This window comes from Ranitomeya imitator, chromosome 4 (genome assembly GCF_032444005.1).
Source record: "Ranitomeya imitator isolate aRanImi1 chromosome 4, aRanImi1.pri, whole genome shotgun sequence".
Lineage (NCBI taxonomy): Eukaryota > Metazoa > Chordata > Amphibia > Anura > Dendrobatidae > Ranitomeya > Ranitomeya imitator.
Window position 1 is genome coordinate 528,713,726 of NC_091285.1, and position 20,494 is coordinate 528,734,219.

The 20,494-nt window shown below is 41.5% G+C and overlaps 1 protein-coding gene across 1 annotated transcript in view; it reads right to left on the reverse strand.

Moving 5' to 3' along the window:
• SEMA4B (semaphorin 4B) overlaps positions 1–20,494 on the reverse strand; it is a 454,316-nt gene that overhangs the window by 23,310 nt on the left and 410,512 nt on the right. The window contains exons 4-5 of the mRNA XM_069766179.1: positions 5,320–5,471; positions 5,171–5,233 (exon numbers count right to left, since the gene is read on the reverse strand). Of these exons, the coding sequence (XP_069622280.1) occupies positions 5,171–5,233; positions 5,320–5,471 (215 nt within the window). The remainder of the gene's footprint in view (positions 1–5,170; positions 5,234–5,319; positions 5,472–20,494) is intronic.

The following is a 20,494-nucleotide window of genomic DNA, read 5'->3' on the forward strand; positions in this document are numbered from 1 at the left end:
AATTCTGGGATCCGGACACATCTGGGCGGAAACAGGATGTGAAGACATTACAAGGTAAGCATGTATTAAGATATGCTACGACTCTTTTTTTGTTTTGTTTCAAATCTCTATGACAAGTCATAAGCTTTCTAGACAAATGCAGTTACTCTTTAAAACCCTTTTAGGGTGACAAATATGCACTTACAGTGAACTTTTGCAGCACGGTATCTCTTTTTTGCCCTTTATTTCTACCCACACATGAACCTGCAGTTACAGATTGTCATTTTGACAATCTTTGCTGTACATAAGTAGTTTTGTACAAACAAGACTTCACAAACCTTTTCCCTCCTGTTTACCATAATGTATTTAATAAAGAGGTCAGGTAGAGAACACATGCAAATACAACTCCATGCAGAGGATACGTGTAACAAGGGTGTGGTTGCACTGTGGTCAAAGAATATATTCTATCTGCTTTATAACTTAATAGTTTCAGGCTGTGGAACTGTAAAACCACAGATTTTTTTTCCCTAAAACAGTGGAGTTTGCACAATTTAATAAAAGGAAATAAGAAGAAATTTAACAAAATATCTATATGTTTAATAATAAAAACATGTAAACTCATTTCACATTGTTGTAATAGCTTTGTATGTATGAGGACCATTGTATGGGTGGAGGAAAACATATTTAATCTAGACAGGATTCAACCTTTCTACATATGGCAGGCTTTAGCTAAATTAGTGTACAAAAAAACAGATCACTTTCTAGGGGCAGCACGGTGGCTCTGTGGTTAGCAGCACTGCAGCCTTGCAGCGCTGGGGTCCTGGGTTTAAATCCCACCAAGGACAACATCTGCAAGGAGAGTGTATGTCCCCCAATGTTTACATGGGTTTCCTCTGGGTTCTCTGGTTTCTTCCCACATTCCAAAGACATACTGATAGGGAATTTAGATAGTGAGCCCCAATGGGGACAGTGCCGATGATGATGTCTGTAAAGCACTGTGGAATTAATGGCGCTATATAAGTGAATAAAATGCATAAATAAATGTTAGCATCTTTTTACTTTTTCTGAATAACTCATTTATAACTTAATATAGTAAATAAGAAAAGTTGCCATGCTGCAGTAGGCAAAGTGCAAATCTAGGCTCTGAGTGTAAGGGTATGTGCCCACGCTGCGTTCTGGTGTGTGGATTTTTCTGCACTGATTTTGATAAATCCGCAGGGCAAAATCACTGCGTTTTTCCTGCGGATTTATCGCGGATTTTCCGTGTTTTTTGTGCGGATTCTATTGCGGTTTTACACCTGCGGTTTTTTAATATGGAGCAGGTGTTAAACTGCTGCGGATTCCGCACAAAGAATTGACATGCTGCGGAAAATAAACCGCAGCGTTTCCGCGCGTTTTTTTCCGCAGCATGTGCACAGCGGTTTTTGTTTTCCATAGGTTAACATGGTACTGTACACCGCATGGAAAACTGCTGCGGATATGCAGCGTCAAAAACGCTGCGGATCCGCAGTAAAAACCGCAACGTGTGCACATACCCTAAAGGTATGGGCATACAATGTTTTTCCAGGCCCATTTAAGCCTGAAATCTGGCTTAAATGGGCAGAAAAAAACAAAACAAGAGACATATGCATAGTAATGTAAAAACGACTTCCTGTGCATATGCAAATAAGGACTCCGCACTCAAAATGGCAGTGATGAAACAATATTTTATTGGCAATCCATATAGTTGTTAACGTTTCGGTCCTAGAATTGGAACTAGAACCCTAGAATCAGAACTGATAGCCATATGCTGTATTCTTATGATCGGCACAATACAGCGCTGTTGGACCGAAACGTTAACAAATATATGGATTGCTGATAAAATAATGTTTTGCTCACTGCAATTCTGAGTGCCAAGTTCCTTATTTGCTTATCTACGTGTTGGCCACCTCGTCTCCCTACCAGGAGTGCCGCATACTCAGTTACTGTACATATGTTCAGTCTTTTTGATCTTCTTTAGATGGCTTCCAACTCACAAAGTGAACCGCCACATGACCAGCTCTACCCTGTCCTAGTGTATCCTCACCCATCCCCTGTAGACTGTGAGCCCTCGCGGGCAGGGTCCTCTCTCCTTCTGTACTTGTGCGTGCCTTGCATTGCTCATGTTTATTGTACTTGTCTATGTATGCCCCTTTTCACAAGTAAAGTGCCATGGAATAAATTGCGCTATAATAACTAATAATAATAATAATAATAAAAACTGACCTAACCATTCTACAGGTGGTTTCTGCTTGGAAGACACTTACTATTTATACACAGACTTAAGGTACCATCACATTTAGCGACGCTGCAGCAATCTAGACAACGATGCCGATCGCCGCAGCGTCGCTGTGTGGTCACTGGAGAGCTGTCACACAGACAGCTCTCCAGCGACCAACGATGCCGAAGTCCCCGGGTAACCAGGGTAAACATCGGGTTACTAAGCGCAGGGCTGCGCTAGTAACCCGATGTTTACCCTGGTTACCAGTGTAAATGTAAAAAAAAACAAACACTACATACTTACATTCCGGTGTCTGTCGCGTCCCCCGGCGTTCTGCTTCCCTGCACTGTGTAAGCGCCGGCCGTAAAGCACAGCGGTGTGCTTTACGGCCGGCCGGCGCTGACAGTGCAGAGATGTTTACCCTGGTTACCAGTGAAGACATCGCTGAATTGGCGTCACACACGCCGATTCAGCGATGTCTGCGGGAGATCCAGCGATGAAATAAAGTTCTGGCCTTTCTGCTCCGACCAACGATGTCACAGCAGGATCCAGATCGCTGCTGCGTGTCAAACACAACGATATCGCTATCCAGGACGCTGCAACGTCACGGATCCCTAGCGATATCGTTGTTAAGTTGTTCAGTGTGAAGGTACCTTTATAGAAAAGGGTCAATGAAAAAGACATTTCCGGAAAAACAAGTAAAAGGAAGATGTAGACTAGAGAGTACATTGACTGTTACTGATTGTGGATGGTAGATTCTGTGGTATCCGTAAATACGGATTATATTCCATTGTAATCCTGCCTGTCATGATGTTGAGATGACTACTGAAAAAGTGATCTCTGCAGTGCAGGAAGCGTCAGATAATTGTGACGTTCAGAGGACAGAATGAAAACAGCAAGATATTTTCAGTTGTTTTTTATATATACAGAGCCTTGTGAAAGTATTCGGCCCCCTGGAACTTTTCAAACTTTTCCCACATATCATGCTTAAAACATAAAGATACCAAATGTAATTTTTTGGTGAAGAATCAACAACAAGTGGAACACAATTGTGAAGTTGAACTAAATTTATTGGTTATTTTAAATTTTTGTGGAAATTCAAAAACTGAAAAGTGGGGCGTGCAATATTATTCGGCCACTTTAACTTAATATTTTTTTGTGCCACCTTTTGCTGCGATTACAGCTGCAAGTCGTTTGGGGTATGTCTCTAACACTTTTATACATCGAGAGACTGAAATTCTTGCCCATTATTCCTTGGCAAACAGCTCGAGCTCAATGGTTTGATGGAGATCGTTTGTGAACAGCAGTTTTCAGCTCTTTCCACAGATTCTCGATTGTATTGTGGTCTGGAGTTTGACTTGGCCATTCTAACACCTGGATACGTTTGTTTGTGAACCATTCCACTGTAGATTTTGCTTTAGGTTTGGGATCATTGTCTTGTTGGAAGACAAATCTACGTCCCAGTCTCAGGTCTTTTGCAGACTACAACAGATTTCCTTCAAGAATGATCCTGTATTTGACTCCATCCATTTTTCCATCAATTTTAACCATCTTCCCTGTCCCTGATGAAGAAAAGCAGGCTCAAACCACGATGCTGCCACCACCATGTTTGACAGTGGGGATGGTGTGTTCAGGGTGATGAGTTGTGTTGCCTTTACACCAAACATATCTTTTGGCATTGTTGCCAAAAAGTTCGATTTTGGTTTCATCTGACCAGAGCACCTTCTTTCACATGTTTGGTGTGTCTCCTAGGTGGTTTGTTGCAAACATTAAACAACACTTTTTATGGATATCTTTGAGAAATGGTTTTCTTCTTGCCACTCTTCCATAAAGGCCAGATTTGTGCAGACAGACTGTCCCACCTCAGCTGTAGATCTCTGCAGTTCATCCAGAGTGATCATGGGCCTCTTGGCTGCATCTTTGATCAGTCTTCACCTTGTTTGAGATGAAAGTTTAGAGGGACGGCCGGGTCTTGGTGGATTTGCAGTGGTATGATACTCCTTCCATTTCAATATGATCGCTTGCACAGTGCTCCTTGGGATGTTTAAAGTTTTGGAAATAATTTTGTATCCAAATCCGGCTTTAAACTTCTCCACAACAGTATCACGGACCTGCCTGTTGTGTTGGTCTTGGTCTTCATGATGTGCTTTAAAAAGAACCCTGAGACTATCACAGAGCAGGTACATTTATCCGGAGACTTGATTGCACACAGGTGAATTATATTTATCATCATTAGGCATTTAGGACAACATTGGATCATTCAGAGATCCACAATGAACTTCTGGAGTGAGTTTGCTGCACTGAAAGTAAAGGGGCCCAATAATATTGCACGCCTCACTTTTCAGTTTGTGAATTTCCCAAAAAATTGAAATTAACCAATACATTTCATTGAACTTCACAATTGTGTTCCACTTGTTGTTGATTATTCACCAAAAAATTACATTTGGTATCTTTATGTTTGAAGCATGATATGTGGGAAAAGGTTGAAAAGTTCTAGGGGGCCGAATACTTTCGCAAGGCACTGTATATGTACAGTATATATATATATATATATATATATATATATAAAATATATATATATATATATATATATATATATATATATATATATATATATATATATATATATATAATTTGTGACTTGGTGACTAAAAAAGAAAAGCAAAGATTTAATTTTTAAATCTTTGCTTTTCTTTTTTAGTCACCAAGTCACAAATTATATTAATAATTAAAAATTATTTGCAGCAAATTAAAATTTGGGCCCTTTTATAAACCTATGAGTAAAGTAGAGACTGTAAGCATCACTGGCGGGTCATAGGTTGTTACCGGCTTCTATGATGCCAGGTTATGTAATTGGAAGCCACAATTCTTCCTCTTACTGTTTATTAACCCATAAATGCTGCAATATTAGCTGCAGCAAACGGCACAATGATTGTGTATGGTAGAACATACCTGGGCATCTTTTCCCTTGAAAGTACATTCCTTCTTTTTGCTGTCTTCTGCTTTCCATGTTAGCTGAAAAATGAATCAAGAATCATTGCATTATTACAGGAGACAAGGCGGATGACCACTTTTGAACGACAGAGAAGAGAAGCACCTACCACTGATGAAGATGTAAAATTTGTACTGTTCAGTGAGAATAGGGCTTCCCTGGCCCCCACGTATAACGTGCTGCCATCTTTGCTGAGCAGTAGGGTTGTGTACTTGCTGACTCCTTCTGCCTCAAACCTCTTTACAGTCCTCTCTGGAGAATCTACAACAGTACCAATAATATATATGTTAGTCCAGTGCTTTATGCCATGGTCATTTACAACATACACTAGTACAGTATACAAATGTGATTTCAAGTGAACATTATATATTTTAGGATAGGAATCACAGAATTTACACAGATCCTCAGCTTTTATCAAACGTTTGGACAAAGAATAGAAACAACAATATAGACACTTCACTAATTTGTGGTTGGCTACACTTTGGGCATCACCAACACACAGCTGTATTATTTGGCCTGCCATAGTACGTTACCCAGACACAATAACATGCCTGTCACATTCATGAGAGCGCTCAAGTGTTAAAATGTCAGAATCATGGACATTTGTAGCTAGAGAGTCACACTCAGACATCTTAGATAGCAGTTAGATGAACACTTCTTCGGCCGGCAATTAACTCTTCTCATTCGACAGAGTGTTCAAAATGGTGCGGGGGATAGACTTTTCTTCAACACCTCTGGCCCAAGGGCGGACATATCATTGTTGCCACCTGAGGTAGGGGGGGCACATTTCTACCGCCAAAACAGGTGAAATTATGAAGACCTATTTTACTGGAAAGGGCCCATATATTGTTCTTGCACAGGGGCCCTCTTCTGCCTGTATCCCCTGGTGGTGTCTGGAAGTGACCTCTCCCCGAGTGAAAAAAATTAAGGTATTCAAATAAAAAAAAAATCATAGGTTTCTGACATCATTCATCGAAGGAGAGTCGAAAGACTCCACACACATTATACGGTTGGTGGGTTTGGCTGACGTTTTTTACATGACTGCTTTTTTTTTTAGTGATGTATGTTATTTGAGTCTATTGCATAGAAAACAAACCGATAGTACCACCTCTTATTGGTACAGGCTTCAGAGAACCATTATTTGGCCTCAGTTACAACCATGAATAAGAGGACTGAGATGAGAATTCATTTAAAAAAAAGAAATGAGAAGAAAACTGCACAGCATAAATCATTTTCTGCTGTGCAGTTTTCTTCCCTTATTTTTCTTCTTTTTTTTAATAATAAAAGGAGAAGGTGAATAAAGGAGAAACTGTCAGTGTTTGCTCCCTCACCAACACAGGCTCTGCTCCAATCTATTGATCCCCACTGGGGAGGTATTCAGCACTCAGTGGCATAGGATGAACTGTGTTCCTTGAATGGTTTTTCGAGTTCATTAATAACCATGAGGAGATCACTATTCCCTTGTGCAACTAACCAACTTCACGTTTCCTATGACAAGCTCCATAGCACATCCTCCATGTGCTGCCAGATGCAGATCTTTGGCTCAGGAACATGATATCAATATGCTGAACAGCAGGACCGCTGCTCTGCTCCAAAGCTGGGGACACAAACCTTCTGGAAAATTGTGATCAGTTTATTACCTACGTGACGGATGACATATATTACGGACATGTATGATAGTACCATACACAATGGCTTCATGGTAGTGATAATAATCATTAATAGTGCAAATAAAATCATTTTATTGGGTTATGGGGCAACATATTGTACGAAGTCTTGCCATGGGCAACACAATAGAGCTATGGGATGTAAGTACATCAACCCGTGACAATAAAGCATCTGCAGAAACTCGAATACTCTTCACTAGAAGATGAATGTGCCAAGCTGACAAGAGTAATGAAGAGCAAGGCTTGGAAGAAATCATTCTGTTCAATGCCCGGGCCTCCTGTGAGGCGCGATCCACAAATGTAGGCTAACCTTTGTCATCTTTCATGCCGTGTTTCACAACATTAGACGGCATTCTGTTATTAGTGTTCATTAGCTTGTCTGAGCAGCCTTGACATTTTCCAGTTGTGACTTGTCAGAGGAAATAAAGAAGTTCACGTGTTACTTGTAGCCTTGTGCACTGCTGGTATACACCATGGTAGTGGCAGTGGTGGGAAATTTTTAAAAACTGGGAAAAATAAAAGAGCATACTGGCAGTACAGAGCCTGTGTGACCTGGGGTACATTCCTGAAAATACTCTAATTGCACTAGGGAGGCTAATATCTCACCATACCTACGCCGATATTGTAGCACCTGACTTAAAGAGGTGGTCACTACAATGTATATTGTGTACATCAATTTAAATAAGTCTTTTTGTAAATACCTTATGTTGACATATTTGCCTCTGAGTGGAACTATCACTGCTTGCTCAGTCCCGATCATGTGATCTCCGGCTGCAGCCGCCGCTGACATCCCGGTGATGTCACGTCAACTTCCAGACTCTGAAAGTTGACCTCGCATCACCGAGGTCTGACCCAGTTTCTTGCACCCACCCTGATTGTTACAGTCAAGAGCAGAGTATACCGGACCTTGAAATTATCATTCATGCCGTTCCTAGATTTAGCACTATACATGAACCATTGTAGCAGATATATGCAGAGTTGGGCAAACACCAGGAATCTGCTAGTCAATTTGCTGCTAGTGCCAAATTTTTGGGTTGTTTTCTATTGTTTATGGAACATCAAATATCAGCTGGTTTCTCAGCTATATAGTAATTTACCTCTCCACAATGTTTGCATAAGCCACCGTACTGTAGGCCACAAGCTAATATGAGCATTAGTCACCGTGTCTACAAATTATTTTCTTATTGCCTATATAATACCAACATATTTCCAACGTTGTTCAGAGGTTGTTACCATTCACTTTAGTCCGTGTTCCAATGGTGCTCACAATGTCATTTCCATGCACGCACACATGGTTCACTTTAACTGGAAACAATTGAAAGAGCACTGACATTAAACAAAGCTTATGAGATGTCTGCATGCTCAGCCCTCCACCGTTTACGGAAACTAAAGGCCCCCATACACATTGCATAGCTGTCGTCTGTATTTCCCGACCGTTCAGCAGAGTGCTCCTTGGTTCCTTTTGCAAAGGGTACTGCCAGACTCCTCTCCCAACGGCTTATCTCTCAGCCAAACATACAGATCAGGCATAGAAATTCATCAGGTTGGATCCTTCTTTTTCCCGAAGTTATTTGTTGGATTAGAGTCGGAAGGGTCCCATGCATATTAGGCAGTTGGCTGTTATCGGTGGGTATGACTGTCTATAGTCTAATGTTTATGGGGGCCCTTAGTGACTCTTTTGTTATGATCGTCCCTCCTCAGATAAGCAGTATGTGCTGCTCATGGACTCAAAAAACTAAAACAATTATTAACCTATTCAATCTGGGCCGAAAAAGCTCAGCGCTCAGTTGGATGCTTGTGACTAAATTTTTTAACAAATCAATTTTTACAACCTAATGCGTTGGCCATGTCAATAATCTGTGACCGCTGGATGGAAGCTGTGAGAACCGCCTCTTCCATGCCAGCATTAATGATTAGCTAGCCTGGTGCGACATCATCTTTTCCATGTGGTGCACATGTGACGTTCTGTCAGGCTGGCTAATCAGAAGAACAATAGCGGATGCTGTCAGGTAAGAGGCGGTTCTCACGGCTCCTATCCAGCCGCCACAGACCTTCTGGTTCAAAAAATGGAGGGAGTCTCTGTACACAGCTTCAACAACTTGACAAAGTTGTTATAAAACGGCAACTCCTCTTTAATATATGATTTTGGAGCATGGGAGGTGACTGTATTATCCGGAGAATATTCACACAAACGCATTTTGATGTTAATATACCCTTAAGGACAGTTTGACGATTACATAAGACATCTGTTCAACAGCGAGGTAATATAAGAATCACTTACAATTAGGAATGTTCCAAATGTTATTATTACTGATTTTTGGAAAGTCTTGCGGGATACAATAGAGAATAACTTATTTTAAGAACACACTAATTAGAAGTGATACCATCAAAGCACGCTTTATAAAGACAATATTTATTTGCCGGTGTCCACACAAACATAAAGAATGTTACTGATCAATACGATCTTGTAAACGCTATGGGACATCATAACTGGGCAGCTTGTATAACGAATTGAGCCGTTGTGTCAAGGTCTTCCTTCTCTTTCCTCTTTACTAACACAGTCTTGTACTGGCCCATCTGTTGGACAAGTGTGCAGAACATTTCTTCTGAATACAGATGAATTAGAAGAAGCAAACAACAGTTGTGGTTATAGCTGGAAAAGCAACACAGGAAACTATTGTGCCTCATTATTGATTCAGCCATAGAAATATTCTCAGGCCAAACGGCTCTGAATTATTCTGATTTTGTAAAACATCTGCAATCATACACACAGTTATGTCTCGCAAAAATGGATTTAATGAAACTTTATCCAATGTTGATGCATAAAAGTGCCATAATAAAAGCCGACAGATGCATCTCCAATTGTAGATTCATTAGACTTTTATCCAATATAATACAAGCACTTCCATCCAAGCACAGATAAATGGCTGCCAGATGAAGAAAAGAGGAAAAAAACACTTGTTTTATGACATTAACGGATGATCCAACTATGCAATTCTAGATATAAAAGACAATTGGGCCCACAAAATGTAGCACAACACATTTTGACAGATTGTCTAGTGTCCATCAACTAATGGCCAATAATTAAAATAAATAATGCAAATTGTCATTTTTCATTCAATTCCGGTCAGCTTTAGTCTGAATGGCCATCTAAATCACTAGAGTGCCGTGATCTAAAGAGCCACTCTATATACCGTACATAGAACATAATATGCATATGTGTTGCTACGGAAAATCTCAGTTTTTATTACTTTTGCTTAATCAAAAATAATGTAAAAGGTTGTGATTATTTAAAGTACCGTACCTAGTTCTGCTCACTGAACTCCCTAAATAATCCTCCAGTGTACATATGAAGGTTGGGGGTGGGGGTAAACATGTTTTCCAACATTAAGGCTATGTGCACGGCAGGATTCTTTGCAGAAATTTCCTGAACAAAACCGGACTTTTTCTGCAAGAAAATCCGTTCGCGTTTTTACCGTGTTTTTTTCCCGGAGCTTCTCCAATGCAATAATATAGCGTATAGCGGCAAAAAAGCGAAAATCCGCAAAATTAATGAACATGCTGCGTTTTTTTTCCGCGATGCGTTTTTCTTGTGGACAAAAATGCAACATGTGCACAAAAATTGCGGATTGTATTCTAATAATAGGATGTTAATGTAAGCATTTTTGAGCGGTTTTCTATAAAAACTCGAAAAATCCTGAATGTGTGCACACAGCCTAAGGGTTTGTCTCAAGGTCATTGCTCAGTAGCTCACTGCTCCACGACCTCCAGACTTCCTACTTGCTAGCATGTGGTGCGCTCCTGATGATTAATAGTTTGAACCAGAGGTATGGTTGAAACAATGGCCAAACTGTGCATGCTCCAATGCTGCACACTTCTGCAGCAACCAAGGAGTGCAGGAGTACAGAAGCGGACTGGATCAAGCGATGTGGCCAGCTTGAGAGCAGCGCTTGCAAGCTTTACAGTAAAGAGCTTGCAAGTGCGGCACTCCTTGCCTGGTAGAAGGCTTATTTCCTGAAGAAGTGTTGCTATCAGTGTAGAATTAAAAAGAGTGTGATGCGGAAACCTGGGATAATAAAGGGGAGGAGCTGATAATAGTTAATAGTTTAGCGCCAAGAGGCAGAGTGCAGACGGTCCATGTACCATGCCTGAAAACACATCCTTATGTAGGTGACAGTGGGCTGAAAGTCCGAAGAATTAAAATAAGTCTGTGTGACGTTATGACCATCCTGGCCGAGGTTAGCAATTATTAGTTTACAGCACTGTGAACGTTATGTTCTAGAACACTCAAGTATTCTGCACCAGGAGTGGTAACCAACCATAGTGCCATCTAGTCTCCTCTATACCCATAGACCCATAGGTGTTTTTTTTCCATGTGTTTTGCAGCAACAAAAAGAAGCATTTTACTGTTTTATTAAAAAGTGAATGCGATTCCTGAAATCTCAGGCACGTGTCCCTTTTTTTTTTGCAGATTTAAAGCAGTGTCAGATCTGCATTATGTCACTTTTTCAGTGTTTTTCTAGCATTTTCACCCATTTTGATGAATTGGGAAAAATGCATTAAATAACCACAGCAAAAAAGCAGCGAAAAATGTGAGTATTTTATGCAGCATTTTCCTGCCAACACAATAGTACTCTAGCAGATTTTTCTGCTGTGAATCGTGAATGTGTGCACACAGCCTAAGTGTCTTGTTTTGCTCGCTCCTTTAAAAAATCCACAGATGCCTTAAGACAGTGGGAGGATATCAAAGTCCTTCAGGAGAATGCATTACTGACACCAATCTAAACTGGACTCGTATGAATACTGGAAAATACAAAACAGTGAAAAATACGAGGTAAATCTACAGTTATTGACGCCACTACCACCAACATCAAGAGTGTCAGACAACATCACAGATGTTAAAGACAACCTGTCATCAAGATGGATTTTTTTTACCCCAAACTAAGGTCATGTATGGTCATACTGAGGTCTCTGCCTTTTTCTCACCCGCTGTCTGCTTTCTCTCTCTAACTGGCAGGTCACTCATGTTTCAGTGACCTGTCAGACTGGGGCAGGAGGCAAGCAATGGGCATGCAATAGGGAGAGAGGGCAGATGAGCTGTAAGTGCAGGGTCCGCCCCACTGCATTTACAACTCATTGGCATACAATTTCACCTATGGATTTCTCTAAGTCAGTAAAATGGATTTCTAGAAGAAACGTATGAGCTTAATCAGCATAAAAACACCCGCATATGCAAACAATCTTGATGACAGGTTCTCCTTAAGACCCATACACATTATATTAAACTGTGTTGCTGGAGGAATGATCATTTAATTTACAATCTTAATGCCGATACAGCCATATACATTTTAGTCCATTTTGTCTTTTAGGCCACGTGCACACGCTGCGGATTACTCTGCGAATTACTCTGCGGATTTTTCCGGACTGATTTTGATAAATCCGCAGGTAAACCGCAAAGCAGATTTCTTGCGGAATTACTGAGATTTTTTTTGCGGATTTTGTGCGGATTCCACCTGCGGATTCCTTTTATGGAGTAGGTGTAAACCGCTGCAGAATCCACACAAAGAATTGACATGCTGCGGAATAAACAACACTACGTTTCCGCGCGTTTTTTTCCGCAGCATTGCACTGCGGATTTTGTTGTCCATAGGTTTACATGGTACTGTAAACGCATGGAAAACTGCTGCGAATCCACAGCAAAATCCGCAACGTGTGCACATAGCCTTATAGCAATCTGGCCATCCAGGTTCATTGTCACTGGGTGCTTCACAAATCTACTTTCTGGGAATATTCTTTCAACCATACCTCATTAATGGAAATAAAATCTTCAGTTGAAAGAATATACCTAGAAAGATTGTTTATCCTGTGAAACAGAGTTGCTTCTCACAGGCAATCCGTATAGTGGGGAAGTCAAGGAGTCCAAGGTCAAAAGTCAGGAGGGTACGTCAAGGATAAAGGGATAAAACAAACAGATAGTCAGAGGCAAAGTTTGGGGGCAGGTAACTAAGGTCAGAGTGCATCAAAGGCAAAAGGGGCAATAAAAACGAGCGGTCAAAAGGAAAATCCAAGGTCCGAGAACAAAAGATCAGGAAATCAGAACACAGAGTAAAAAGCAACACACCACTGAGCAAAGCTACAACTGGCAATCGTCTAACCATAGCCAGCCAGCTAAAGCGCCAGGTAATCACCCTGAATAGGTAATACCTGCAGGAAACCCAACAGGCTCGGCCAGATAGGATGCCGGGGCTGCCATTCACAATACTGACAGCCCAGAAAGCTCTTGATCCCATAAGGTGGCTGAGCTGTTACTCACAGTGTCCTTTGGACACCGTAATTGGGGGAATCGTGACATGTCCATCTTTCAGAGGAAAAAAAATCAATCTTAGCCGACTAATTTTAAACGATTATAGTCTTTGATCAGTCGACTAAATTGATCATTCACACTTACGTTTTTACCTGATGTATATGGGCTTTGGTTGAAATCTTTTCTTCAATTTTAATCCAATGTGAATGGAGACCGTTAAACAATCAAATGTCTACAGTTGCGTTTATTATCTACAATAAATCAGGATTTGCAGGCTTGAAGACTAAGCCGTGTGTTGGGTGGGAAAGGAGCTCACTGCAAGGAAAAAAAATGCCAGCAGTGATCCAATAACTTATTCTTCAGCTACGAAGACTAAGAAAATGGGATTTAACTCTACGTAATGTTCATTATTTCTTGGCCAATTTCCTAATCACAGTTGAGAACTCAATTAACCGGGATAGTCCGATGGTTTTCACGTCTATAAATATTCAGCAAGCTTTGTTCCACAGATTCCTCATACCTATCAGTCCACCGAGTCTCCCAAACTCTGATTGTTCAGCACCATGCAGAGCCTGATTCACAGCAGTTTACTGTAGTGCCAATCTTGAAAATTTACCAGCCCGCAGGGACACAGCTTTCTCTGAAAGAGATGTGTTTCTCTTTGATGCTCTACAGAGTTTAGCGAAATGTAATTTACAAACCGTGAAAATCCTTTCCTGTCCTGGCATCAAGGGACAAAACCTTACTGCCTTACCGATTTGCCGTGCCCTTTCAAGAAGCCAATTGAATATTCACAATATACAGTGAGAGAAATGTTTCTTTTTAATTTTTTTGGCATCATGAACTGCACTAATATTAGACCAAACAAAGGCTCTAACAATTTATATACATGTATGTGCATACAAGGTAAAAGTTGGCCTCCACTCCCACTTCAAAGGTAACATGTCATCAGAAAAAGACCTATTGTCTAAATCAGATTTTATGTAAAAAAAAAAAAAGTTATTTTCATATATTTTGTTTCAATTTTGCATAGGACTATTCATTCACAAAACAAAAATCTGAAACCTTGAAACTTTCACACTGGACACTTAAGGTACCTTCACACTGAGCAACTTTAGAACGAGAACGACAGCTATCCGTGACGTTGCAGTGTCCTGGATAGCGATCTCGTTGTGTTTGACACGCAGCAGCGATCAGGATCCCGCTGTGACATCGCTGGTCGTAGCTAGAAGTCCGGAACTTTATTTGGTCGTCAGGTCGACGTGATTCATCCTGTTTGACAGCAAAAGCAACGATGCCTGCAATGTTTTTCCATGGAGCGAACAACCAGCGAGAACGATAAGTACGTCACTGGATCGCTCCTGCATCGTTCAGCTGTTACAGTGTTTGACGTCTCCTAGCGACCTAAACAGCAACGCTGCAGCGATCGGCATCGTTGTCTATATCGCTGCAGCGTCGCTTAATGTGACGGTACCTTAACTACGTCACCGCACCCTCTGACCTGAGCGTCACTGCAGAAGACGCTGAAGACGGAGCGGCGGCAGGAACGAGGAGCAGGTGAATATCGCGCAGCGCTGCGCTCCCCGTATACTCACCTGCTCCTGGTGCTGTGCAGTCCTTGCTTCCCGGCGCCGCAGCTTCTTCCTGTATTGAGCGGTCACCGTTACTGCTCATTACAGTAATGAATATGCAGCTCCACCCCTATGGGAGGTGGAGCCACATATTCATTACTGTAATGAGCGGTACCATGTGACCGCTCAGTACAGGAAGAAGCTGTAGCGCCGGGCAGCCAGGGACCTGCAGGGACCGCGCCAGGAGTAGGTGAGTATAATTAGACAGCTCCCGCTCCCCCTCCCCTGCCAACCCCTGGGTATGACTCGAGTATAAGCAGAGAGGGGGACATTCAGCCCCAAAAAATGGGCTGAAAATCTCGGCTTATACTCGAGGGTAAACGGTATGTGGTTTTAAAGGGCTTGATCTTGATAGAGACCATTTAAATAATTCCTGTGGACTAAGGCTAAGTTCACATTTGCGTATGTGTCTGCAGCTTATCGTCTGCATGCGCAAATGCATGCCGAAAAGCATGCAAAGCATGCTTACGCCTGCGCATCATCTTGCGCATAACGCAAACAAAAACGCTGGGTATGCATGCGTTTAGGCTTGCGTTTGCGTTTTTATGCGCATGTTGGAGGCGGTGACATTTTCTGGACATGTGCAGTCTAAAGTACGCATGCGTATCGAAGGTATGCGTACACATGTCCTTGCGTATCATTGCGTTCCCATAGTAATGCGTTTTTTGGATGCAATATTTCACACCTCAAAAAATGCAACATGTTGTGCTCACCGGACCCTGCCACATAACACGAAACAATGCATGCGCATGTCCCTGGGTATACAATGCTAAAGATATGTACGCATGCGGATCATATGTTGTGCACACTTACGCAAATGTGAACCCGGCCTTACTGGAATATAGTGGATAAGGCTAGGTTCACATTGCGTTAATGGGTTAATGCTAACGGACTGCGTTGCACAGCGAAAATGTCGCAATTAACGCCGTGCAACGGGTCCGTTAGCGCACCCATTGACAGCAATGTGATTTGTGCCTGTAGCGCATCGCTAGCGCATGCCATTTTCGGCACGCGCTAGCGATGTGCCGTTCTTTTGTGACAGACCTCGGACGCTGCTTGCAGCGTCCGAGGTGCGTCCGAGGTCCGTCCCTCACTAGCGCAGATCGGGGATCTGCGCTAGTGGGGACAGCGAACGCGGACCCAAAATAAACATTGCATTAGCGCAATCCGCCAGCGCTATGTGCTTAACGGATTGCCCTAACACAATGTGAACCTAGCCTAAGATGTAATCACTTCCCCTGAACATTGACTGCCAGCTTGCTCTGCACACACTCTGCAAATCAGGCTGTCAATTAAAGTATAGAGGAGTGATTACAACGCTCCCACTATATAGTGAGGGGTTACTCACTGCGTTGTTTTTTTTGCGGTGCAGATTTGTCACAAAGCCTGAAGGGTCTCCTGATGCCAGCAAAGTAAAACAGAAAATACTGCACCAAAGACTTAACAGGTGTACATACCCTAACAGCCCCTTGCATTGCACCGATGACTGTAAGCGAGTGGCTAGAGGGAGAATAAAACTTAAATTCCTCCTCTGAAGCCACTGTTCTCGTAATTCAGCCAGCCATGATTTAAACAGTATTTACCTGCAGATTACCAATACATCTATTATGCTATGCTTATATAGACATTATCATCACTGTTCCCATTAGGGCTCCCAATCTAGATTCCCTGTCAGTATGTCTTTGGAGTGTGGGAGGAAACCAGAGAACCCGGAGGAACCCCAGATATACACAGGGAGAACATACAGACCCCTTTAAATTTTTCACTTTGTTTCATAGCAGCCATTTGGTAAATTCAAAAAAGTTCATTTTTTCACATTAATGTACAGAGTGTACCCCATCTTGAGTGAAAAAAACAGAAATGTTGAAATTTTTGCAAATTTAATAAAAAAGAAAAACTGAAATATCACATGGTCATACTTATTCAGACCCTTTGCTCAGGCACTCATATTTAAGTCACATGCTGTCCATTTGCTTGTGATCCTCCCTGAGATGGTTCTACTCCTTCATTGAAGGCCAGCTGTGTTTAATTAAACTGATAGGACTTGATTTGGAAAGGCACACACCTGTCTATATAAGACCTCACAGCTCACAATGCATGTCAGACCAAATGAGAATCATGAGGTCAAAGGAACTGGCCAAGCAGCTCAGAGACAGAATTGTGTCAACGCACAGATCTGGCCAAGGTTACAGCAGAATTTCTGCAGTACTCAAGGTTCCTAAGAGCACAGTGACCTCCATAATCCTTAAATGGAAGAAGTTTGGGACCACCAGAAGTCTTCCTAGACCTGACCGTCCAGCCAAACTAAGCAATCATGGGAGAAGAGCCTTGGTGCGAGAGGTAAAGAAGAACCCCAGGATCACTGTGGCTGAGCTCCAGAGATGCAGTAGGGAGATGGGAGAAAGTTCCACAAAGTTAACTATCACTACAGCCTTACACCAGTCAGGCCTTTATGGCAGAGTGGCCAGACGGAAGCCTCTCCTCAGTGCAAGACATATGAAAGTCTGCATAGAGTTTGCTAAAAAAAAACACTTGAAGGACTTCCAGACTATCAGAAATAAGATTCTCTGGTCTGATGAGACGAAGATGAACCTTTTTGGTGATAATTCTAGGTGGTATGTGTGAAGAAAACCAGGCATTGCTCATTATCTGCCCAATACAATCCCAACAGGGAAACGTGGTGGCAGCATCATGCTAGGGGGTGTTTTTCAGCTGTAGGGACAGGACACCTGATTGTCATTGAAGGAAACCTGAATGCGGTCAAGTACAGAGATAATCTGGATGAAAACCTCTTGCAGAGTGCTCTGGACCTCAGACTTGGTCGAAGGTTCACCTTCCAACAAGACAAGCTAACGACCCTAAGCACACAGCTAAAATAACAAAGGAGTGGCTTCATCAGAACAACTCTGTGACCATTCTTGACTGGCCAAGCCAGAGCCTTGACCTAAACCCAAATGAGCATCTCTAGAGAGACCTGAAAATGGCGTCCACCAACATTCACCATCCAACCAGATGGAACTGGAATGGATCTATAGGAAAGAATGGCAGAAGATCCCCAAATCCAGGTGTGAAAAACTTGTTGCATCATTCCCAAGAAGACTCATGGCTGTACTAGCTCAAAAGGTGCTTCTACTCAATACTGGGCAAAGGGTCTGAATACTTATGACCGTGTGATAATTCAGTTTTTCTTTTTAATAAATTTGCAAAAATTACAACATTTGTTTTTTTCAGTCAAGATAGGGTGTAGAGTGTACATTAATGTGAAAAAATGGCCGCCTGCCAATGAAACAAAGAGTGAAAAATTTAAAGGAGTCTGAATACTTTCCGTACCCACTGTGCAAACTCCTTGGTGAGATTTGAACAACAGTGCTAACCACTGAGCCATAGCATTTTTTGGAGGTGATAGGTTCCTTTTAAAATAAAATACTGATTTTAAAAGTAGATCATTTTAATGTCAAATTCCCCTCAAGATGAGTCAAATCAACATCTCACTACAAGACCATGTTACATCGGCAGCAATACCAGACTTGAAAACAGCAGAAGAAAGGAGTGGAATATTATATATACCGCATATCTAACATATATATATATAGATAGATAGATAGATAGATAGATAGATAGATAGATAGATAGATAGATAGATAGATAGATAGATATATATATATATATATATACAGACACGCACACGCACAGGACTATTCCCCAAAAGCAAACCAGTTGGTGCTGAAGATGGACATGCTCTCCCAATTTACAGCTCAGATACCAGCTGTATGCCGCTTTCTGGATAACTAGCTTTACAAATAATCCGGCCAGGCCATGTATCTGTGCAGACACTCAGCAGCAATCCCTGTGTGTAATAATTAACTTTCAGACTGATTAACACATGCATCATCAGCTGTAAAGATTAGGCTATATACCATAAAAGCATAGGAGCAAAGTGCATTTGCTGTGCTCCACAGAGCATGTAAGTGAAAGATGAGGAAGTCCCTAAAACAAGACAGATTGGGCATCCAGTCTGCTGTTAGTTTAGATGACAAAGCATCTAATCCAATATAAAAAGATATATTTGTACATAGAAGTCTTTGAACAAAAATGTTATTATGTTGCTTTTTAGTTATACACTATATGGATAAAAGTATTTCTGCACCTGCTGATTACACCGACATGAGATTTTATGGTATCCCAGTCTAAATCCATATGCATTAATGAGGCGTTGGTCTCTCTCTTTTGTAGCTCTGATATGTTCCACTCTCCTGTGAAAGCTTCTATAAGATTTTGGAGTGTGTTTTTGTGAATTTTTACCCATTCATCCATGATTGCATTCATGAGGTCAGACACGAGGATGTTGGACGAGAGGTCCGGCTCAGAATCTCCATTCCAGTTCATCCTAAGGGTATGTGCACATGTTCATGTTTTTCGCGTTTTCGCGATATAAACGCTATAAAAACGCATTAAAAACGCAGACATATGCATCCTATCATTTAGAGTGCATTCTGCAATTTTTCTGCACATGATGCGTTTTTTTCCGTGAAAAAAACGCATCGCAGTAAAAAAGCAGCATGTTCATTAATTTTGCGGTTTTTCCTGCTATTCTATGCATTGGGAAAAAAATGCTCAAAAAACGTGCAAAAAATGCATGCGGATTTCTGGCAGAAATGTCCGGTTTTTCGCTGGAAATTTCTGAAAGAAATCCTGATGTAACCTGAACGTGTGCACATACCCTTAAGGTGTTCAATGTGGTTGAGGTCAGGGCTCTATGGAGGCCAGTCAACATCTTCACCACCAAACTCACCAAACTATTTCGTTATGGAGCTTGCTTTGTGCACCGGTGCGCATTCTGGGACAGAAAAGGGCTTGCCCCAAATTGTTCCTACACTATTCTATCCGACATTTACAGTTGTGGCCAAAAGTATTGACACCCCTGCAATTCTGTCAGATAATACTCGGTTTCTTCCTGAAAATGATTGCAATCACAAATTCTTTGTTATTATTGTCTTCATTTAATTTGTCTTAACCCCTTTCTGACCTCGGACAGGATAGTACGTCCGAGGTCAGATCCCCTGCTTTGATGCAGGGCTCCACGGTGGGCCCGCATCAAAGCCGGGACATGTCAGCTGTTTTGAACAGCACACCTCCATTTCTGCTACATAGCAGCGATCAGCAGATCGCTGCTATGTAGCAGAGGCGATCGCGTTGTGCCTGCTTCTAGCCTCCCATGGAGGCTATTGAAGCATGGCAAAAATAAAAAAAAAAAGTTAAAAAAAATGTGAAAAAAATAAAAAAAATATAAAAGTTTAAATCACCCCCCTTTCGCCCCAATCAAAATAAATCAATAAAAAAAAAATCAAATCTACACATATTTGGTATCGCCGCGCTCAGAATCGCCCGATCTATCAAATAAAAAAAAGCATTAACCTGATCGCTAAACAACGTAGCAAGAAAAAAATTCGAAACGCCAGAATTATGTTTTTTAGGTCGCCGCGACATTGCATTAAAATGCAATAACGGGCGATCAAAAGAACGTATCTGCACCAAAATACTATCATTAAAAACGTCATCTCGGCACGCAAAAAATAAGCCCTCAACCGACCCCAGATCACGAAAAATGGAGACGCTACGAGTATCGGAAAATGGCGCAATTTTTTTTTTTTTTAGCAAAGTTTGGAATTTTTTTTCACCACT